Source organism: Phytophthora ramorum (assembly GCF_020800215.1).
Source record: "Phytophthora ramorum isolate Pr-102 chromosome Unknown Phyram_PR-102_s0008, whole genome shotgun sequence".
Lineage (NCBI taxonomy): Eukaryota > Oomycota > Peronosporomycetes > Peronosporales > Peronosporaceae > Phytophthora > Phytophthora ramorum.
Window position 1 is genome coordinate 17,256 of NW_027150654.1, and position 21,709 is coordinate 38,964.

The 21,709-nt window shown below is 57.4% G+C and overlaps 10 protein-coding genes across 10 annotated transcripts; 3 read left to right on the top strand and 7 right to left on the bottom strand.

Annotated features, from left to right (window-relative positions):
• Window positions 1-670: 670 nt before the first annotated feature.
• On the top strand, window positions 671-1,519 carry KRP23_9068 (uncharacterized protein; the record flags this gene model as incomplete). Its single annotated transcript, XM_067894584.1, has 1 exon — window positions 671-1,519. One exon carries the CDS (start codon window positions 671-673, stop codon window positions 1,517-1,519), a length of 849 nt encoding a protein of 282 aa, XP_067742244.1.
• Window positions 1,520-1,642: 123 nt separating this feature from the next.
• On the bottom strand, window positions 1,643-4,042 carry KRP23_9069 (3'(2'),5'-bisphosphate nucleotidase 1; the record flags this gene model as incomplete). The annotated part of the gene is made up of 4 exons (XM_067894585.1): window positions 1,643-2,936; window positions 3,013-3,475; window positions 3,534-3,712; window positions 3,768-4,042. 4 exons carry the CDS (start codon window positions 4,040-4,042, stop codon window positions 1,643-1,645), a joined length of 2,211 nt encoding a protein of 736 aa, XP_067742245.1.
• A 1,006-nt stretch (window positions 4,043-5,048) lies between these two features.
• On the bottom strand, window positions 5,049-5,567 carry KRP23_9070 (uncharacterized protein; the record flags this gene model as incomplete). The annotated part of the gene is made up of 1 exon (XM_067894586.1): window positions 5,049-5,567. One exon carries the CDS (start codon window positions 5,565-5,567, stop codon window positions 5,049-5,051), a length of 519 nt encoding a protein of 172 aa, XP_067742246.1.
• Window positions 5,568-8,003: 2,436 nt separating this feature from the next.
• On the bottom strand, window positions 8,004-8,318 carry KRP23_9071 (Protein zntC; the record flags this gene model as incomplete). Its single annotated transcript, XM_067894587.1, has 1 exon — window positions 8,004-8,318. The coding sequence occupies one exon, from the start codon at window positions 8,316-8,318 to the stop codon at window positions 8,004-8,006; it is 315 nt and encodes a 104-aa protein (XP_067742247.1).
• Window positions 8,319-8,414: 96 nt separating this feature from the next.
• Window positions 8,415-12,656, top strand: KRP23_9072 (Dynein regulatory complex subunit 6; the record flags this gene model as incomplete). Its single annotated transcript, XM_067894588.1, has 8 exons — window positions 8,415-8,525; window positions 8,623-8,697; window positions 8,766-8,868; window positions 8,931-9,036; window positions 9,108-9,837; window positions 9,899-10,219; window positions 10,286-11,823; window positions 11,966-12,656. 8 exons carry the CDS (start codon window positions 8,415-8,417, stop codon window positions 12,654-12,656), a joined length of 3,675 nt encoding a protein of 1,224 aa, XP_067742248.1.
• Window positions 12,657-12,821: 165 nt separating this feature from the next.
• KRP23_9073 (Glucokinase) lies at window positions 12,822-14,228 on the bottom strand (the record flags this gene model as incomplete). The annotated part of the gene is made up of 4 exons (XM_067894589.1): window positions 12,822-13,212; window positions 13,287-13,829; window positions 13,904-14,161; window positions 14,224-14,228. 4 exons carry the CDS (start codon window positions 14,226-14,228, stop codon window positions 12,822-12,824), a joined length of 1,197 nt encoding a protein of 398 aa, XP_067742249.1.
• A 642-nt stretch (window positions 14,229-14,870) lies between these two features.
• KRP23_9074 (Glucokinase) lies at window positions 14,871-16,039 on the bottom strand (the record flags this gene model as incomplete). The annotated part of the gene is made up of 3 exons (XM_067894590.1): window positions 14,871-15,251; window positions 15,301-15,928; window positions 16,035-16,039. 3 exons carry the CDS (start codon window positions 16,037-16,039, stop codon window positions 14,871-14,873), a joined length of 1,014 nt encoding a protein of 337 aa, XP_067742250.1.
• A 789-nt stretch (window positions 16,040-16,828) lies between these two features.
• On the bottom strand, window positions 16,829-17,887 carry KRP23_9075 (Glucokinase; the record flags this gene model as incomplete). The annotated part of the gene is made up of 1 exon (XM_067894591.1): window positions 16,829-17,887. One exon carries the CDS (start codon window positions 17,885-17,887, stop codon window positions 16,829-16,831), a length of 1,059 nt encoding a protein of 352 aa, XP_067742251.1.
• A 479-nt stretch (window positions 17,888-18,366) lies between these two features.
• KRP23_9076 (uncharacterized protein) lies at window positions 18,367-18,756 on the top strand (the record flags this gene model as incomplete). Its single annotated transcript, XM_067894593.1, has 1 exon — window positions 18,367-18,756. The coding sequence occupies one exon, from the start codon at window positions 18,367-18,369 to the stop codon at window positions 18,754-18,756; it is 390 nt and encodes a 129-aa protein (XP_067742252.1).
• Window positions 18,757-19,802: 1,046 nt separating this feature from the next.
• Window positions 19,803-21,015, bottom strand: KRP23_9077 (Glucokinase; the record flags this gene model as incomplete). The annotated part of the gene is made up of 2 exons (XM_067894594.1): window positions 19,803-20,922; window positions 21,008-21,015. 2 exons carry the CDS (start codon window positions 21,013-21,015, stop codon window positions 19,803-19,805), a joined length of 1,128 nt encoding a protein of 375 aa, XP_067742253.1.
• Between the last annotated feature and the right edge of the window lie 694 nt (window positions 21,016-21,709).

Here is a 21,709-nt window from a genome sequence, read left to right on the forward strand (position 1 = left end):
CCTCTGCTTGCCGGCACTGCATGTATCGCCTTTGAGCACAGGCAGCGCAGAGCAACCGCTGCTTTGCTCGAAGACCAATTTGGCCATCTCGCTCCATACACCTGTGAGCAACGCGGCGTCGAAGGGGCGCGAGATCCAAGCAGCAGTTTCTGAACTTGTCATGTGACCGCACAATGCTGTCCTGCAATCGTCCTGCGCTGTTGTCCGCCACGCTGACCGCGACGGGATCACCTCGCTCGTTGCCTGCGGTGGCAGCAATGGCCACCAACAATGCTGCGCAAATGCATCATGCAAGTGCGCGCGCCGTCCGACCTCGCCAGCATGAACGAGTCGTGATCGTGGTCGATATCTTGGCGCAGGTGAGCCCCCGGTGTCGTGCGCGTTCCAGATCGACTCCTGATTTGCGCGAGGCGGGAAAATCAGCTCCGGGGCTGGAGCTCCACCGCTCGGAGCCGCGCACGCCAGCGCCGCTGCCTGGGCGCCCCAGTCTATGTGAGAGCGCTCGCTTCAACGCGCGGGCCGCCATAGTCAACACGCGCCCGCCCATGCGCGCAAGGCTTGACCAGTGGTTGCTGCTGGTGACACTCGCAGGCAGCAGCAGCCGTCCGCACCAAAGCAAGACAACGCTGCCGGCACGCACACTCGCCTGTCCCGAAACTGCGCCACCGTTATGCTGGCCCAGCACCAGCGAGAGGCGCGGCAAACGAGTCGCAGCCAGCTCGCAGAGTGGGAGTTCGACGCACTCTCCGCTTGGATTCGTCGCGGCGTCGGCGCGTGCGACAAGCCAGGCCGAACTAGCGCCTCGGACCAGCTCGGTCATTCGCGCATTTGCTCGATCAAGCTCACTCCTCCTCCACCGATGCCGTACGAGAGCTTCAAGAGTTCGCAGCACGTGTCCATCCGGGGCCTCGTGCAGGACCGCAAGACCGGCACGTGGCGGTATCTGCTGCAAGTCACGCGCCACATGAAGGACGACGCGTTCGGCGAGAGCGTGCCGCGCCGGCAAAAGACCGACCCGGCCGCCTTCACGCGGCCCTGCACCACGCAGTCGTACGCCATCCGCCGCAGCTTCGAGGACTTCAAGCGGCTGCACGAGGCCGTGGCGCCGCTCATGGCGCGCGGCGGCAAGTCGCAGTTGCCCAAGCTGCCCAACGACAGCCTCCTGACCTTCTTCGTGGGGGAGACGCAGACGGCGTTGCAGAAGAAGCGGCTCGCGCTCGAGCGCGTCCTGGCGGCCATCGAGGCGCACCCGGCAGCCAGCGACGCCCCCGAGTATGGCGAGTTCCTGGCCAACCTCAATTCGTACGAGGAGGTGACCAAGGCGCCGCTGTCACCAAGCATCAGTTCGCGCAGCAGCTTCAGCTTCAGCGAGGACGGAACCGTCACGCCCCGGGAGTTCGTGGGGCCCAATGTGCTCACTACGTCCAGGTCGGCCAATGCCCTGCGACGAGCCTACTACCAACATGACACCGCCGCGCGAGAGAATCACGTGGCGTTCTCGCACTTCAGCATGACCTGAAGTGACTCGAGAGGAGCAAATAATAAGGAGAAGTACCGACTGCATGTACAGAAGTAAGGACTCGAGCGAAGGCAGGCTAGAAATTTAGATCCGACCAGGCCATCGGTCCAAGTAAGTAATTTATCACCTCAAATGCTCCGCCTTGACGCGTTCCAGGCCTTGGTGCAGCTTGCGCACCATGCGCACGACATGCGGCACCGACCGATAGCCGAGGCCGCAGTTGGCGTTGCCCGCCTTGGCCACGCAGCTTTGCGGCGTCATGCGCTTCCAGAAGTTGGAGATCAACAGCCGTGCGTACTCAAGCGTGGCCAGCATGTAGTGCCGCTCGAAGGCTGCGAACGGGTAGTTCTTGTGCAGGTCGGACGTGACCCCGAGCGTCTGCAGTCTCTCGTTCAAGCAATCGTAGTAGAACTGCAGCAGCTGCAGCTCGTTCTCGTCGTTGTCGAGCAGTGAGATACCCACCGACGTGTTGAGCAGGTTGGCGACATCCATGGCGCCGAGACCCATTCCAGTCCACTGCCAGTCGAACGCCACCACCTTTCGTGACTGAGTCTCGAAGAACAGGTTGGCGCTCTTGAAGTCGCCGTGCACTAATGTGCTTAACGGCGCATTGGCATCCACGCTGAGGCTGAGGCTGTTGCTGATGTACGCGGCTTCCTGGATCATGCGTTCACCAAGAGACTCGAGGTCTGCTGTCGTAGGCAAGCACGACTCGGCCTCGAAGACCTTCACCCAATGACTAAGCATCTGTGGCCAGATCTCCGAAGCCTGAGCGAGCTCCTTCTCGCCTCGCTTCGGGAACGCCCACCAGCACGCAGCAGGCCAGAGCTCCGTAGCAGCCCTCTCAATCAGATCTGCTTGACCCCACGCGGAAGCATGCAAATTCGCGAGATAGCTCAGCGCCTGCCGAGTGTCCACGAGTTCGAGGCAGTCCGCGGCCTCGTAGTTGGCAAACGTAGAGCACTCATTCGGAGCAGACCCAAGACACTCGAGCAGCATCATGAAGTTTTCAGGAGACGAGCACGTCGCCGAATCGCTGGACGTGGCAGCAACCATATTAGCCGTGCAATTTCCTGCAGCATCGCTCTGGAACACTGCAAGCGGCCGGATGAGCAACACACCGCGCGCGTGCAGGGACGACGCGAGATGCGCGTAGAATGCCGCCTCGGTGCGATACGAGGCGAGGTCCCGCTTCCAGTGTGCCGCCGATCTCGCCGGCAGTTCACTCCTTGCGGACTTCTTGAGGAACAAGGTCGTCTTGCTGTCCTCGTCATCAAAATGCACTTGGAGCTTCGCGACAGCCGAGTGTTTGCCTCGGTGGATGGAGCCGGCAACCACATGCACCGCCGACACTCGTCGCTCAGGGAAAACGCACTCTTGAAACCACTGCGGCGTCATGTCCCGGCCGTCCAGTGCACTGCACAATGAACAGCACAAGTCGACGCCGCAGATGAGTACACACCATTGTATTTGGTTGATAGCTACACATCTACCTCGTGAGCTGGGTCTTGGCCATGACGTTCAACACCGTCTGGTGCGCTTCAGGCTCCACGCACGCGAGCAGGCCGCGCTCGTTGTCGAAGTCGGGCGCGTTGCCAATGTGGTCGTACATGTACACGTTGCCCTGCGTGTCGGTGAGCTTGCCGCCGAGCGCCTCAATGAGCGGCTCGACGGCACAGATATCCCACTTCCGGGTGGCCGCCTTGAAACGGAAGAAGGCGTCGCTGTGGCCGGTGATGACACCGAGCACCATCGTGCCAGTCGCTCCGCCCGTCAGGATGGAGGACGGCGCCAGCAACCGCATGGCGCTGTTCACCAGGTCACAATGAGTGGACGACACGGTGCAGATGAACGGACGCTGAGGGAACATGGGCGACTGCTTGGGGAACGCCGCGTGGGTCGTCTGCCCCTCGCTCTCCTCGTGCTCGCTACGGAAGACGCCGATCCCCGGACCACCTGCAGCATAACATTTAGCAACGAGAGCAGCATCAGACAGCAAGAAACTGCTGCGTACCCCAGTAAGTGACACCGTGCTCGCCGTGGAAGGGCAGGTGCACGACTCCCGCGACGGGGCGCTGCTTGTACGTGATGCCGATGAGCACCGACACTTCGTCAAACTTCTTGGCGGCAAAGCGCTTGGTGCCGTCCAGCGGGTCCACCCAGCACGAGGTCGCTCCAGTCCAGCACGCGGTTCTGCGCGTCGTCGCCGCCGACAAAGGCCACGTCGTCTAGCGCTTTGAGGTCGCACTGCACGACGTCCTCCGGGGCGGGCGGCGCCAGTTCACCCTCCTCACCCACGATCGTGAGCTGCGGGAAGGCCTCGCGCAGGGCGTGGATGATCCGCTGCTGCGAGCGGCGGTCGGCCACCGTCTGCGGGTCGTACGCGCCTTCCTGCTTGTTCACCAGGTCGAGCGCCACGTGCTGCTGCACCACGTCGCGGATGACGCGGCCACCGTGCACGCTGGCGGAGAAGCAGGCGGCTAGCAGCGGCCGCAGCAAAGGACCGGACGTCGCGGCGGTCATGACGAGAAGGAGGTCGGGCGGCGAACACTTGGGAATGGCTGGCTCGGCGGCGGCATAAGACTTTGCTCACACGGCCGGCCACGCACGCAGTCGATTAACACGGATCATGTCTATTTTCTGGAAGCGACCGGATTGGTCCAAAATAGAAACAAAGCGGCACGATTGGATGTAAACAGGGAGACAGGCCTCGCTTGCTAACAATAGAAACAGATGGGAAGACGCGAAGCTCGGCCTTGTTTGGATGTGGCTTTCCTTGCGTCTTGCCGTGAAGCTGCTGCGGCATCTCCATGCGCTTCACGCTATGACCTGCACCTGCTCGGTGATGGTGGCGTTGCCTATTGACCTGAAAGGCTTGGCGCTTGAAGACTGACGTCGAGGCATGCATTGCGTTGCAGCACGGCTACAAGCAATACTTCGACGATCCCATCATCTTGAGTAGCACGAAGTGATGCTGCACGTCCGATGCCACAGCTCTTTCACGGCCTGGCACGCTTGCACTCTCGGTGGCGAGCAATCGAGAAGATAAGATGCCATCGGGTGCTCTTCGCTGGCGATCGATGCGTCTGTTTGGTACAACCCAAAGTTGCCTTCAACGTGGATGCTTGAAAGGGTTCATACGATCGACAGCGCCACCCAAGCCTCTCCAATGGAGACTCCATACTGCCGGAGGCCAGCAGTCTGCTGATCCTCTAGTAAGCTTAGGACACACATTCGCTCGATGAATTGCATGGCCGCTTCCAATGCATTTGCCTGCACGACATCCGCAATGCTTCCAATGCCTTGTCATGCTTCCGTTTGGCTCGGATCTTGCGAGGCAACCCAGAAATCAAACTCAAAACGACGAGACCATCCGTTCAAAGTAAATTGGTTGACTTCTTCATTGACATTTGTCTACTGCTATTCTACAATAATGGTTAAATACTATCCTCGGAGGGGAGTGCCGTCACTCGACCGTCGGTGCCTCCTCTCCTCTGAGTGTGTTGGTGTCAGCATCTTCTCTCATCGTCTACGACGACACGACGGACGCACGGAACGAGCCGTTGAGCGCCGTCCAGGCCGGACTAGACGTCTTGCGGATGGAGCCCGTGCACTGCCCCGACAGCGGCGCCATGACCTTGGCGCTGATGGACTCGTGGCCCAGGAACTCGAGCACGTCCGGCAGGTCGCGCGCCACCGGGTGGTGCAGGATGTCCATGACGATCTGCGCCAGCACCTGGCGGCGCTCGTCCAGCAGCGCCTGGTTGTCGGCCAGGATGAGCGTCATGAGCCCGTCGGCCGGCAGCGGCGTGAGCGCGTCCCCCATGACGGGCAAGAGCGCCGCGTGGAGCTGCTTGAACTCGCTGAAGCGGTGGCTGATGACGTACTCGTGGCTGAAGCCTTCCTCCACGGGCCCACGCGGCGACGAGTGCGTGCTCGTGTTGCCGCGCTGTACGTGCAGCACGTACATCCAGGCGTTGGTGGCCGAGTCCTGCACGACTTCGGTGATCTCCACCTGTTGCTGCGGCGTGAAGCTTTCGTACGGCATTGCGGTGGTAGAAGTTGTAGTGGTGGAAAGTAGTTTGTACTTTGTTGTGGTAGTATCGGACAGTCTGTAGCGGGGACTGCTATTAGTTGCTTGTAGCTTGCTGCTTGCTGCTGCTAGAGGCGGAAGAAGCTGCTGCAGAAGTGATCGAAATGTGCAATGCCAGCCAAGAGGAGGCCATCGCTCGCCTCACTCACAGTCCGACAACAGACGACAGCGCAGATCTGATGGCCTTGTGACCGCGCGTCTCTCGGCACGATCGCCAGAGTTAAACGCGGAAAGTGGATTTTGCCACCAGGTGGATTTCTTTTTCGGAAGCGGTTGACAGGCCATTTGTATGTGGAAATGTGACGCTTTCTCTAAACTTTTGCCAACATTTGGGCTTGCAGTTTGCGGGGAATAGGACTGAGGCTGAGGTTTGGTGCCTGTCCAGCCGGCGAGGGCGACTTCAGTGCTGCTCTGCTCTGCGCTGGCGACTTATCGGTGCCGGACGGTGCGAGAAACGGTCGTCGCCTCGCTTGCCGGCGGCCCTGCTTCTCGCTCGGTGGCGCGGCACGGCTGGTGGCAGGCTGCGTGTCATACGGACCGATGAGCCTCGATGCAGAGCTGCAGGTCTCCGAGCTTTCCCAGCCCTATCATCTCGGCGAGGTGCCGGCCGGCGCTAGGTAACGGAGAGGCCCCACGCCGGAAAACAACGGAACCCTCGCACGCACGCACGCACACGTTGGCGAGAATGTAGAGCTCGACCTCCGCACCTGATGCCTTCTACGAATAGTCGAGGTTCCCAATTCCCCCAATTCCATAGAAACGATGGATTTTGGAGAAGCGATTTCGAGTAGTTAGGGAATCCCTACGACTTCAGACTCGAAGTCTCGGCACCACACATGGCGCTGCCTTCCTCGAGGATCGAGCAAACAGGCGCCGATAAGGGCAAGAGCTTCGAGCGCCTGTTTGCCTCTGCGGCTGGTCGTCGAGGCAACGCGAGCTCATCGAGCAGCGCCAATGGTGCAGCATAGACAGCATAGAGTGAGGCATAGGCTCGGTCGGTGCCGCCTGCCGGACTGGCAAGCAAATCGAAGGCACGCCACCGGAGCTGCTGATACGGTGCACCATGAAGCTGTCGTCAGCGCTCGGCGGTCTATGCACGGCGTTCGGGGTAAACTCGCGCGATCATCATCAAAGCTGCCAAAAGTGAGGTTTGTGGCAACGAGCCTTGCACTGCGCATATCCCGTGCAGTGTGTGCTGGCAGCATTGATCTGTTTCCACGGGAGGTGATAGAATGTGGTGTTCAAGATGACCTTGTTGAACTCATACCCTACTTAACCGAATATTCAGATTTGATCGCCGTTTCGGGTGCGGAGGTGTAACGGCAGCATTGCGCGGCGTTGCTCCGCGTAAATTATAGCGCGAGTTACTTCCCAGCGAAAAGCTTGAGCAGCAAACTCTACCTCGGTGGCAGCAGCCCGACACCCTCAACTCCGCGCGTGGCTGCAATAGCTTGCAAGACTCTACTGCTACCAAGCAGCCTTGAAAAAGCGGTGGCGGGTCGATCGATAGCAACGTTCTCGCAGGACGTTGAGGCTGCTCAAAGGCAAGGCTGCTGGCAGCGACGAAAAGGTGTGTTGCCGCACGTTTCGCTGCTGCGCGAGCGCCTCGTTCAAAGAGGGCAGCGCGGCGATGGGCGCCTCGTACAAATGGCAGCAAATGGCCCCTTATCTGTCCTCGCCTTGACGTTGTCATGGTCGTCGATTGCAGCCAAGTCGTCTTTCGTGGCGCCGAAGCACATGCTTTGTCCGGCCGAGAGAGGCAACTTCAAAGACGCTCCGGACGGAGCCCAAGCCTCGGCTGCACCAGCCCCAACAACATCTTGCCACGCGGCGATTGTTGTCGCATCGATTTTCAGGCTCAGGTTGACAATGCGACCAGTATTTTGAGCCCAGCTGGGGCTCATTTTTGCTATAGTCAGCCCCGAGGCGAGAATCCCGGTGCCCGCAGCTCGCTGCACATGGTGGACACACTGGCGCCATCGAGGCCGCACGTGGCCGCTGCGGGCTGCTCGCCATCTTACAGATGAAAATCCATCCGCGTAAAAATGAAAGTTGATATTCCTGTTGGGCTGGGCATGTAGCGACGAACGCTGCGCCACAGGCCCGAGCTCTGTCCCGCACCGGACTCTCGCGCCGCACGATGGGGACTCCGCTAGCATGTCATGTCACTGGGCACCGCGGGCTCCGATGGGAGCGCACATGGATGGCTGCACCTGCATCTGCCTGTCCAAAGTGCAAGACCAGCACGACATCTCGACCTTCATATCTATGGCATTGCACTCTTTAGCTACGCCGGACGCGCTCCGTTACTAATGACAAGGCGCTGCGTGGGTTCCCCATACCAAGAGGCGACCGTCCGAATGTCTGTCGAGGACCCCAAGCCTCCTGCTGTTACGCCCAGGTGGCCAGCACGGCCATGCTCGAGATGCCCGTGGAGAAGAGCGCGAGCTTCTCGGCGGCGTTGGTCTCCTGGCTCGCGTTCTCCTCCGAGAGCTCGTGAAAGGCCAGGTAGATGAAGCTTCCGGCCGCAATGCTCAGCGCCACGGCCTCCATGGCCAGCGCGCTGCTGCCGCGGAGAGACTCGGACAGTACCATGCCCAGGAAGATGCCCAGTGGCGTCATGCAGCTGTAGAGTGTGAGCACGGCGATGGACCGCTGGGCTGCGATGCTGCTCTTGGCCTTGGCGAAGTTGGCCCCCACGGACATGACAATGATTGGTAGTAATTGTCCACTTCAACTTGGGTAGCCAATAGTTGCCGACCTTATGTTTGCGCGGGAAGGGGCACAATTTGGAGGTCCTCCATGGACGCACTAGAGCACCAAGATGAGGTCTTTGCAGCGAGACTGGAGCTTCTTCAACGCCAAAAGGAGCGCCGCGTGGTCGTCCGGCTACCTGAGAATCTCACGGAGCGGGTGCGTGGAACTCAAATTTTGTCGTGGACTTCGTGAAGAGACGACGCGATCTTTAGCTGCTGGTTGGGCTCATGATGCCGCGTTGCTTTGATTGTAGATGCGAGGAGCTGTGCGTCACTGTCAAGGTGGCATGAAGCACTTCGCCGCGCCTCCGACAGAGCTCTTCTGCCAGGTAGGTAGTGGTCCGCTGGAATGTGAGGATTCAGCCTCATTCTCACGAACTTTCGTTTGGACGTGCAGGATATCCGCGGTGTGGTGATGAAGAGAGAAGTGAACTTGCGCAATTTCACTAGCGTCTCCAGCGAGTGGTTGATCGCTATGGCATCACATCCTAGTGCTAGCGGTACGAAGGGTACGCAGAAGCTTGCGGTGCCGACTAACGCACTCGTGGCTGAGGTGCTGTAGGTGCTGGGAACTGTCGGACTCTCGTTCTGGAAGGAACTTCAATCGCCGACAATGGTGTTCTGCACCTGCACAAGCTCAAATACCTGGTGAGTTTAAACGTATCCAGGTACGAGAAACCTGCTACACGATGTCATTTGCCACCGGAAGTTCATTAGATTGCTAATTTATTCGGGTCAGGTGTCATGCGCTGACAGATGAGGGGTTGAATACTATTCGGCGCCACCTAAGCTTGCTGCAAGAACTGCAGCTCAACGAGTGTCACCACTTTTCCAGCGCTGTGCTCTGCAAGGTGTGGAAGGACTGCAAGCGTCTCCACTCGTTATCCGTTCGCGGGTGTCCGGGCGTCACAGACGCCGTCTTGCAGTGCCTTGCGACCACGAAGCGAGCATCGGCGGCGTGCACACTTCGCTCGCTAGACGTCCGACAGTGTAAGAACCTTACATCATCCGGCGTTTCGTACCTGGCCAGCTCGACCGTCAAGGACATGGCGATGCATTCCTTGGCCGTGGACGACTGCCTCAGTGTGGACAACATGGGCTTCTTCGGCTTCGAAACCAGCTCTGGCCTTCGTTCGCTGACATCGTTGAGTCTTGGCGGACTGGGGATCGATGAGACTGCTATCAGCTGGATCGTCAAAGGCTGTGGGGCGTCCTTGCAGCGACTGAATGTCGCGCGGTGCAAGGTACTCTCAGACTTTGCGCTGCTGCTTATGGCGCCTTTGATCTCGTCACCCGTGTTCGCCAAGCTGAACATGCAGGACTGTCCGCTCATCACCGATATGGGCATCAAGAACCTCTTCTCGCTCCAAGAAGAAAAGGACCAGGACGACGAGGATGAGGATACCCCACGAACACGCTTGGCGTCGCTCAATCTGAAAAACTGCTTGCACATTGGAGACGAAGCCATGGTGCTAGTGGGGAAATACGGTGGAAATCCTCGTCAAACTGAACCTGAAAGGCTTGCGGAAGGTGTCGGACCGAGGAGTGATGGAGATCGCCAAGGGCTGTCCGTCGGTCACGAACATTTCTCTCTCGGGTCGGAACATCACGGCGCAGACGTTCAAGCTGCTCGGGAAAATGTGTCGGAAGTTACGTGTCCTGGACGTCTCGGAGCGACAGGATTTGGAAACCCCAGCGTGCTTCATGAACCTAGTGTCGAGGACAACTAGAGGGATTTATCCGCCGAATCCTCTGAGAAGAATTGATCTAAGCGCCACCAACGTCTGCGATACCGGTGTGAGCGTACTCGCAGCCGCATGCCGCCAACTAGAATGCATCAACCTATCCAAGGTGAGTTTTCCCGGGTCGAACATGATAGTTGATCGAGACTGATCTGTCTGGCGCTGTTTTGTGTAGTGTGCGCAAATCACGGACTTCGCAGCCGAAGCTGTTGCCTCACGGTGCTTCCAGCTGAAAGTTCTCCTCCTTGCCAACACTCGCGGAATCACAGACAGAACGCTTACAGCTCTTGCGTTCACCAAGATCCCATTGGAAGTCCTGGACTTGAGTGGGAATACACGCGTGACGGACGAGGGCATTCTCGCATTGAGCACAAGCTGCCAGCAGATCCAGGAACTGCGGCTGAAAGGCTGTGACCGACTGTCCCAGAAAATGATCAAGCGCTGCAATGACGAGCTGCTGCCGTTTACCAAGCCGTTCGCGGCCGCTTCGTTGATCAAGACACTTGCCGCAGGAGGCGGAAACTCGGCCATGGTATTGGAGCCACTTCCAAAAGTGCACATTGAGCTGCTACACGCGATCCAGGAGCGGTACGAAGCTGCAGTTGTTCTGCAGACACGCTTCCGCAAGTGGCAGAACAAACGATTCACTGTACACTTCCTCGCAAACCGCCGACTGCTACGCGAAACGAGAGCAGCCAGGAAGATCCAAAAGTGTGTGCGGGAGTTCTTGGCCTGGCGTCGCTTTCTGCACTTGCTGTCGCTCAAGGAGAGCGTTGATAAAGTCGTGCTCGTCCAAGCGCATGTCCGAGGCAACCAGACTCGTCGACAAGTGCGAACTTGGCGCTTCACTGCGAATTTGGCCGTTCGTCGGATTCAGCGCTGCTATCGGGCACACTACGTCATCCAGATGAGGATCCGCAACTTCCACGCGCGGGAAATCCAACGAGTGTATCGCGGCTGCCTCGGGCGACGACGGTACGCGCAGTTTGTCTACGAGCGAAGACTTGCATGTGCTGGGAAGATTTGGCGCTGGTATCGTAGCTGCCTAAACCACCGCGAGTTCCGAGCGCGCTCTCGATGGCTTGTCGAGAAAATTCACAGCATTCAAGGCCAGTGGCGGACGTACAAGCGCCGAAGCAACTTCTCCACGTACATGGCCTACTACCGTGACGCAGCTATCCAAATCCAGAGTGCGTGGCGAAGGAAGTTGGCGGTGTGGCATGTGGCTGCCATGCGCATCGAGATGAACGCTGCGGCGCTCACGCTCCAGCGAGTTTATCGCGGCCACGTGGCTCGAACACGCGTGGCTTTCTACCGAACATTGGCTACGAGCACTGCAATCGCGATCCAGTCTCAGTGGCGGCGCTACCGGGCTCGAAAGGCGTACTTGTATCAACGCGGACTGATCCTCCACACTCAGCAAATGATTCGGTACGCTCGAACGGTGACACGAATGCGAGGCATTGCTCGCCACGCTGTGGCAACGCACCGCAACGAAGCTGCAGTGGATATCCAACGCTGCTATCGCGGGATGCTCGGTCGAAAACGAGCGCTGTTGTTTCGCAAGATCCGCCGCGCGAAGTACGCACGCAAAGGCCAAAACGCGACCCAAGCTCTGCTCCGGCGACGGTTTATCCACACGGGCGCTGTCCTGTGCATTCAGCAATGGACTCGAAGCGTTCTTGCACGGCGCAAGGTGCTGAAGATCAGGAGGTGGCGGCGATTTCTCGCCGCTCAGCGGATTCAGCAGTACATGAAGCAGTGGATCAGCACGTTGAGGCTGAGCCGCAAGCGTGAAGCGAAGGACGCACGCTGTCGTAGATATTCAACGGGCATTTCGAGGTCACCGGGGTAGAATCTACTTCAAGGCAGAGCGACACGGACGGCGACGTCTTGAGGCGGCCCGGCTTCTCCAGCGAGTGTGTCGTGGTCGCCTTGGGCGAAAGCGCTTTGCACAGATTTCCGAGGCGAAGACGAACGCTGCCTCATTGCTGCAGCGAGCATACCGAACACGCCAGTCCCGCAAATTGTTCGAGATCAGCAAAGCTGTAGCAGCACTCAAGGCGAAGGAGCAGCACGACCGCTCGCTCTTAGGCAGACTGGATGCTAGACGCAACCCGATGGACGAACTTTTCCGCCGAGCAAAGCTGCCAAGGGAGAAGGAGGTACTAACCAAGCTGAAGGACAAGTGGGAATCGCATCGCACGCTGGAAGAGCGCGCTGTGAGGAAGCTCAAGCGCGAGTGCACTGCCGTCTGGGCCAACGCAGACGAAATCATTGGCAACCAGTACGGAGTTGGGCGCAAGCTGTACGGCGTGACGGAAAACGTCTACTCGACGCATCGGGAGCTCGAGCAGCGCAAAAAGCTTCACGCGTCACTTGATGAGGAGCTGGCCGGGCTAAAACTCCGAGTACGAGCGTTCAAACGAGCCATGCGGGACGCCGTGGAGAATCGGCGCATGCTGGAAGGCAGCGAGGTCTTCGATCTCCTCAACGAACAGGGCCTCTTCCTCGAGCCAGAGCCTCCAAACAACCAGCGAGGTTAGCGAGATCTGTAACAAGCACCACGAACGACTTTTAACGGCCCATTTCTCCATTTTCTGCAGCTTATACACAGCGATCGGTTGAGCAGTGGGTGCTTGTCTTGTGGCCTTGGCCATGTACGAGACCGGAGCAGTACCATCGGGCAAGCGACTGGTCCAGTGCAGCGCTTACTTCCGCAGCACATTTCCGAGGATGATACCGGCGGCCACACCTGCGGCAGCGATGGTCGAGTAGAGCACCAGGTGGTCGCTCGTGGCGAACTTCTCCTGCACACGCTCGCGCGCGATGGTGTTGCCCAGCAAACTGTTGTTGTACGACTCCAGTAGCTGGTACGCGTAGTAGTGCGCCCCACGCTCGCCGAGCTCCTCCGTCAGGACCAGGTAGATCGGACACGCCTGCAGCGCGGGACTCACACGGCCCTTGTTGAAGCACGCCTTGAGGAAAATGTCCTTCTGCGTGAAGTAGTCCAGGTTCTTCGGCGCAAGCCCACCCGTGATGTAGAAACCTCCACGCGGAAGGTACTTCAGCATCGCGTTGCCAGCTTCACGGCCGTAAACGCTACCAAATCACAACACAACGGAGTAAAGCAGTCAGCACAACACTCAGGGCTGCAATTCCTCCCGTTCACGTACTCGACGAAGATCTCCATGGCCTGGTTGCACAGCTCGTTCGTCTTGGCGTTATCGCCCACAATCTTCCCCTGGAGCGACTTGGCGGCCAAGAAGGCGTCGTGAACCTTCTGGTCCACTTTGTGCGGGAACTTCTTGGCCAGGAACTTGTAGATCGTGGCCAGGCCAGGGCCGCTGACGATGCGCTCGACTGAGAAGCGGCGGTGGCAGCCCAAGTCGTCCTTAATGGAGTTGTACAGCTCGATCTCAAGCGCATCGGACGGCGCGAAATCCGTGTGGCCGCCTTCACAGGCGAAGCACGAGTACTGGCCATCCTTGTCGGCCGTCAAGTAGCACTGTCCCAGGCCCGTTCCAGCGCCAATGGTGGCGATCGGGGCCCCCTCTTCCTTCTCGGCCTCATTCAGCACAATGTACTCGTGAGGCTTCAATGTCAGCAGGCCGTAGCCCATGGCCGCAAAGTCGTTAATGAGCTTCACAGTGATGATGCCCAGCTCCTTCTCCAGACCCGGGCCGTCGATCTTCCAGCCGTCCTTGATGTTCGTAAACCTGCAACCACGGAATTTCACGAGAAAATTAACAGCTGAAAATCTAAGAAAATGAAAAACAAGAAAGTCTCCTACTCGACAGTGTTGTTGAGGATGGGCCCGGCGCAGGCCAGCACACAGGCCACCGGCAGCTTTTCCACGAGTTTGGCCTCCTTCATGAAGAGGTGGCAGACCTCCGAGAAGCAGCTGTAGCTCTCGTTGTGGTACTTTTTGGCGAACGTGATCTCGCCCGGGGCCACGGACCCTTTGAAGGCCACGGAGCCTTTGGGGATGAGCCACAGCGAGAGGCGCGTCGTGGTGCCGCCGCAGTCGCCCGAGATGATGAGGTCGCCACTGGGAAATTTCACGTTAGACAAGTGTTGGAATGGTGAAAGTTGTTAGGGACTGTTACGTACGACATGACTTTCGTTTGGTTTCTTTGATGGCTGCGGGGGAGATTTCAGAATGAGAAGCTCGGCTGAAAGTCGCATCTTGAAGTGATGGATGCACGCGACTCAAGGTCTTGCAGCAACGGTACCGCAACGTTACAGCAACTGAATCGATTATGGCACGGCTTAAGTTGCTGTTTATGATTATGTGCCACACGCCAAGTTCTTTTGACAAGCATCTTGTGGCAACGTTTGTCAAAATGCGAAACACAAAGCTACTTCGCCACTTTATTGTCAATGGGGCCCGTGTGCATGCATTGCATTGGCACTTCCAGCGAGCCAAAGCAGACGACGTTGACGCCACAAGATATCTTGCGATCGATGTTGGATCGCCACTTCCGTGCATAGGCAAGATCGGCCTTCTCTTGCATAGAATCCCGCCCAGCAATCGTCAAGGAGGCGACAGCTCGAGCACCTTCGATCGAAACAAACCGCCAAAACAAATGCAACGAACGAGCCGAGTAATACGGAAGAATCATGTCTTAACAAAGGGAGTTGCTCGATGGCAAACGGAACGCTACTCGACCTCACACGTGGGAGCAGGATCTGCATCCTGTCCACGACATCAGCCACGTCTACACCTCAGCAGCACTTGCACGCGATGCGACAAGAGTTCAGGCGCTCGAGTGCAGCAGCTGGTACGCGTAGAAGTGAGCGCCGCGCTCGCCGAGCTCCTCCGTCAGCACCAGATAAATCGGGCATGCGCGGAGAGCGGGGCTCACGCGACCCTTGTCGAACAGAGAGTTGAGGAAAATGTCCTTCTTCGTGAAGTAGTCCAGGTTCTTGGGAGCAAGACCGCCCGTGATGTAGAAACCACCGCGAGGAAGGTACTTCAGCATCGCGTTACCAGCCTCACGGCCGTACGCGCCCACGAAGATCTCCAGCGTCTGGTTACACAGCTCGTTCGTCTTGGCGTTCTCGCCGATCACCTTGCCCTGCTGCGTGTTGGCCTTCAGGAACTCCTCGTGCACCTTGGCGTCCACCTTCTCGGGGAACTTCTTGGCCAGGAACTCGTAGATCGTGGCCAGGCCGGGGCCCGCTCACGATGCGCTCCACCGAGAAACGCTTACCACAGCCCAGCTTGGACTTGATCTCGTTGTACAGCTCGATTTCGATCTCGTCAGCGGGGGCGAAGTCGGTGTGGCCGCCCTCGCACGCGAAGCAAGAGTACTGGCCGTCGTTGCCAGGGGTCAAGAAGCACTCGCCCAGACCAGTGCCAGCGCCGATGGTGGCCATGGGAGCAGTCTCGTCCTTGGGCACATCGTTCAGCACAATGTACTCGTGCGGACGCAGGGTCAGCAGACCGTAGCCCATGGCGGCGAAGTCGTTGATGAGCTTCACCTGCTTGATGCCGAGCTGCTTCTCGAGGCTGGCACCGTCGATCTTCCAGCCGAACTCGACGTTGGTGAAGTCCACCGTGTTGTTGAGGATGGGGCCAGCGCAGGCCAGCACGCAGGCCTCGGGCACCTGGTCCGTGAGCTTGGCCTCGTTCATGAAGAGGTGGCACACCTCGTTGAAGCTCGAGTGCTCCTCGTTCAGGTACTTCTTGGCGAAGATAGCGTCACCGGGGGCGATGTTGCCCTTGAGCTGGGTGGCGCCATTGGGGATCTTCCAGAGCGACAGGCGCGTGTTGGTGCCGCCGCAGTCGCCGGAGATGATGAGGCTGAACTCACTGTGTCAATTGAGCACAAAAATGGACATTGTGAGACTCCCAGCTATGGTTACTCGAGCAACGAGCCTCGGTTCGGTCCGTCTGGACAAGGCGAATGGCCACGTACGACATGGTGCTGGAGAAGTAGGCGGGAGGTGCTTGCTCGAGAGGCGGAAGATTCCGGAATGACCGAAGGCGTGGGCCCCGAAACGGATCGTTTTGCCGACGTGGCAGCAACTCGAACCCGGTTTATGGCACTTTGAAGTTGTGCCGCTTGGCGCGGTCTCTGCTCGGAGTCTGAACTTTCACAATCGCATCGAATGGTGCGGGCGCCGCCGCGTGCACGTGCAGCCGAGAGAGATGGCTTCGCTGTGAATCAGCAAAAGTGGCTTGGCCCGAGTGTTACTAAGCTCGGAAAAGCATGTCAATCAACGGCACAGTCTCCAGTATATGGCCTCCATTATGAGACTTTGCTTTGGCGGAGGCCATGCGAATGCTCGGCTGCTTGTAATATACCGGCGGGCGGTGGGATGGAGTGCTCCAGCTCCCGCCATGTGCTTCCGACCGAGGCGTGACGTCACGCACCAAGCTTGATTCCTGTATGGCGCGCCTTCAACTCGCGCATAGCCATGTCCGGCTGCTTGGGGCCGCAAGTCGAAGTGGACCGTCGAGGCGAGCGTCTGAGTTGGTGCTTGACTTGACTTGGCTTCACCATCCGGGCGCGGCAACCTCAACCAGGCTGGACTTGATACAAGGTGCATGGACTCGGCTCGTGGGCCTCGCGCATCATCTCGGCAAGACGGAGACCTTGACCAGCAAACGCAAGACCCAAGCGAACAAGACGCACTAGAGGTTTATTACCAAACACATTGGGGCTGCTGCCCACCTCGGCATGTTGCACGCCAGCTCAGCCAAAGTTTACTAGAACTCCTGCAGGAGCTGGTACGCGTAGTAGTGGGCGCCGCGCTCACCCAGGTCCTCGTTCAGCACCAGGTAGATCGGGCATGCGCGGAGAGCGGGGCTCACGCGACCCTTGTCGAACAGAGAGTTGAGGAAAATGTCCTTCTTCGTGAAGTAGTCCAGGTTCTTGGGAGCAAGACCGCCCGTGATGTAGAAACCGCCGCGAGGAAGGTACTTCAGCATCGCGTTACCAGCCTCACGGCCGTACGCGCCCACGAAGATCTCCAGCGTCTGGTTGCACAGCTCGTTCGTCTTGGCGTTCTCGCCGATCACCTTGCCCTGCTGCGTGTTGGCCTTCAGGAACTCCTCGTGCACCTTGGCGTCCACCTTCTCGGGGAACTTCTTGGCCAGGAACTCGTAGATTGTGGCCAGGCCGGGGCCGCTCACGATGCGCTCCACCGAGAAACGCTGGCCGCATCCGAGCTTGGCCTTGATCTCGTTGTACAGCTCGATTTCGATCTCGTCAGCGGGGGCGAAGTCGGTGTGGCCACCCTCACAAGCAAAGCAAGAGTACTGACCATCCGTACCTGGGGTCAGGAAGCACTCGCCCAGACCGGTACCGGCGCCGATGGTGGCCATGGGAGCAGTCTCGTCCTTCGGAGCATCGTTGAGGACGATGTACTCGTGCGGGCGCAGGGTCAGCAGACCGTAACCCATGCCGGCGAAGTCGTTGATCAGACGCACCTTCTTGATGCCCAGCTCCTTCTCAAGATTGGGGCCATCGATCTTCCAGCCGAACTCGACGTTCGTGAAGTCCACGGTGTTCTTGAGGATCGGACCGGCGCAAGCCAGCACACAAGCCTTCGGGACGTCGTTCACGAGCTTGGCCTCGTTCAGGAACAGGTGACACACCTCGGCGAAGCTGGCGTGCTCCTCGTTCAGGTACTTCTTGGAGAAGAGCATCTCACCGGGGGCGATGTCGCCTTTGGTGTGCTTGGATTCCTTGGGGATGTTCCAGAGCGACAGACGCGTGTTGGTGCCGCCGCAGTCGCCGGACATGATGAGATCAGTAGCAGCCATGGGGCTTGGAAGGTGGTGAGAGGTGGTTGGGTGGTCTGCGACTTGAGTCCTCGACGGTGTAATTGGAAATGAAGACTGCTTTGGCAGGGCTCGCGGACTTGATTGAATTTGCGTCAGAACGCCATGCAGGACTTGCTCACGAGGTACGTGGCGATGCCCGTCAGCTTTGGAGCGTGTGTGTAGTTGGTCGCAAAATTGAAGTTCGGTTGCGGTCAGTATGCTGCCCGGCCGGTAGTCAAAGCGAGCTCAATTCTTACCAAGGTCCGTTTATATAAGCAGACAGCATTGATAAATTAGGCTCACGGCAGTGCGTTTCCCAGCGTCTTTGAATAGGTTTTGTTTCTGGTTTGGTTTGAATTGCTACGCATCTGCAATTTTTGTAAATAAGATATGGTCCACCCTGCGGAAAACGAGGTGCATGACTGTACTGCACGAGTACAACTTTTCTTACCGACACCCTCTTTCCGCCTTCAAGCACGATGCGTGTCTCTCAAGTGCTGTTAGCAGCTACTGTCACACTCCTCGCAGCTAGTGCCGATGACGCCACCGCCAGTGACGCTGCTGTAGCTGCAAAGACCAAGTCTTCAGCAGCTACAAACGAAGTCCCTGAGCTTTTCGTGAAGAAGATTCCGTTCAAGTATGGCAACGTTACTGGCACGATGGTGATCACGATCGGCCCGGACAGTCTGCGCGAGGTTGACGATGACTCTGCCTCCACCGACGCATCAAAGGTATATGACTTCACCCAGTCTGACGAATCTGGATCGGAGGGTGAAGAGAGAGCGCTGTTTGGGGGCAAGTTTATGGAGTCGCTTGTGCTAGGATTTAATGGTTGGCGCAATACGTGGACTAGGTTCAAACTGGGATAAAGTGATTCGTATCACGCAAATGCCTGTAACCACAGTAGTTTTCGTTGGCTGTAGTCTACTGCATCTACTGTGTTGAAAAAAGCAATTGTCCCCCCCAGATCGGTTGGCCGCTACGTAAGTACTTCTCTGGTGATGTTGCAGTTGGCATTCACTGCATCTCCAGACTCTTCAGTCAATAGCCTCCTTCAGTAAGATCGGCTGATAGTGTTTCTCCTAGCAATTTTCACAGCGTCCAGAGCCATCCTCTTGATCTGTCTGCAAACGTGCCAGTCCGATTTTGAAACACCCATATCCGGGATTGCACTGATTTTAATGGGTCAACTCTAGCTGTGATCATCGACGTAGCTACTCGACATTTGACCACAATCAACAATGTGCTACAGGCAGTGGTAACATGTAGTTGACTGGTTCCATGCCGGGGTTGCCTTTTATTGATGATTTCACTCCGACTCCTATTTCGGACCAGTATATCTAAGAATTAGTTATATCGGACTCAGAAATAAATGGGCAAACAATCTTTTTGAAGCATTATTGTCAATTTTAATTGACAACAACTTAAAGTTTCGATGAACCTGGATTTTGACAATAGTGATTAGAAACTGGTTTCGCTTTTGCCAATTTCATGGATGCCTATTTCTAAATGTTGTTTTGACAGTCTTGTGAGTCTGCTGTGTGAACGAACGTGTGTGATGTTATCGCGGATGGTGGAAAGCATTTATTGTCAGGTTCCTATCGTAGTGCTCACTTCTAACTTGGATTTCTGCTTGAAGAGGTATGGGCTGCTCCGGAGTCTCAGTTTTGTCTTGGAAATAGATAGTCAAAGATCAAAGACCAGCAGCTGCACGACGAGGTACCATCGCCATGGACACGAGTCCGGTTCAAGTACGTTGGTATATTGTATCTGAATCGATTGACAGCTCCACGGTGCACCAAACAATCGCAGAAGAATTTATACGCTGCATGCATTTACCTTTCGTCCATTTTGGCACAGTGGACGAGCACTTGCTACGAGGATCGTAGGGCGTGTGAATACTCCAGCGACCGAGTTACTGCCCCAGCAACTGGTACGCGTAGAAGTGAGCGCCGCGCTCGCCGAGCTCCTCCGTCAGTACCAGGTAGATCGGGCATGCGCGGAGAGCGGGGCTCACGCGACCCTTGTCGAACAGAGAGTTGAGGAAAATGTCCTTCTTCGTGAAGTAGTCCAGGTTCTTGGGAGCAAGACCGCCCGTGATGTAGAAACCACCGCGAGGCAGGTACTTCAGCATCGCGTTACCAGCCTCACGGCCGTACGCGCCCACGAAGATCTCCAGCGTCTGGTTGCACAGCTCGTTCGTCTTGGCGTTCTCGCCGATCACCTTGCCCTGCTGCGTGTTGGCCTTCAGGAACTCCTCGTGCACCTTGGCGTCCACCTTCTCGGGGAACTTCTTGGCCAGGAACTCGTAGATTGTGGCCAGGCCGGGGCCGCTCACGATGCGCTCCACCGAGAAACGCTGGCCGCATCCGAGCTTGGCCTTGATCTCGTTGTACAGCTCGATTTCGATCTCGTCAGCGGGGGCGAAGTCGGTGTGGCCACCCTCACAAGCAAAGCAAGAGTACTGACCATCCGTACCTGGGGTCAGGAAGCACTCACCCAGACCGGTACCGGCGCCGATGGTGGCCATGGGTGCGGTCTCGTCCCTTGGGGCATCGTTCAGCACAATATACTCGTGCGGGCGCAGGGTCAGCAGGCCATAGCCCATAGCGGCGAAGTCGTTGATCAGACGCACAGTGCTGATCCCCAGTTCCTTCTCGAGACTACCACCGTCGATCTTCCAGCCAGCCTCCACGTTCGTGAAGTCCACCGTGTTGTTGATGATGGGGCCGGCACAGGCCAGGACACAAGCCTTCGGGACTTCGTTCACGAGTTTAGCCTCGTTCAGGAACAGGTGACACACCTCGTTGAAGCTTCCGTACTGCTCGTTCAGGTACTTCTTGGAGAAGAGCATCTCACCGGGGGCGATGTCGCCTTTGGTGTACTTGGAATCATTGGGGATGTTCCAGAGCGCCAGACGGGTGTTGGTTCCGCCGCAGTCGCCCGACATGACCAGATCATGACCAGGGGCACCAGCGGGGACTGGAGTAGCGACGACGTTGATCGTCGACTCGTCGGAGCAGCATCCAAGCCACCTTTGATAAGGTATTCACACAACAATTAGAAATACTGTTTGGTAGTGCATACACCGATATATCCCGACGACAGGAAGGTGCGTACGGAGCCATAGTGTGAGAAAGGTGACGGAGGCAGCTAACGTTAGAAGGTGAGTCGCTTGATCTCTCAAAAGTCGATTCGGGAATGAGAGAGCCGCTCGAAATCTTTCAAATCGTGGTAGCAACTCACTTCAAGCCCGCGGTAGTAGCACTCAAGACACACGAAACGGTGGACTAGATATGCGAGGGCAACTTCAACTTTGCTTTTTAGAAATTGCTTAGCAATTTACGAAGCCTCGGCTGCAAGATTGACAAGACTGTGGTGCAGTATATTGCTGCGATGCGAGCACGACCACAAGCGTCGACACTTTCCCCGAAAAGTGGGGTTTGTGCGAACACACGCGATGCAAAAAGCGCGGGGGTTTCTCCATCAATTCGAAGCAGCGCTGGTTTTTCGTAGAAGTGCAACATGTTGGGTTTACGTGCATATATCGCTTGCCATCTTTGCCGTTCTAGACCACTTGATAGCAAGACGACGTCAGCGAAAGTATCTTCGTCGTCGTCGCTCGAGCGCAAATTACCGGAGGCAAAGACGCGGAAATCAACAGTTGCGCGCAAGTTGCAGTTCGGAAATGAATCTGTTAGCGTGCATCTCTGCAAATCTCGCTTCAACACGGAACGCCCTTTATAAATCATGGATGGCATGTGCTAACAAAACACCAGCACCGCATCAGAAATCTGTAGGCATCCAGGAAATTGTCAGGGC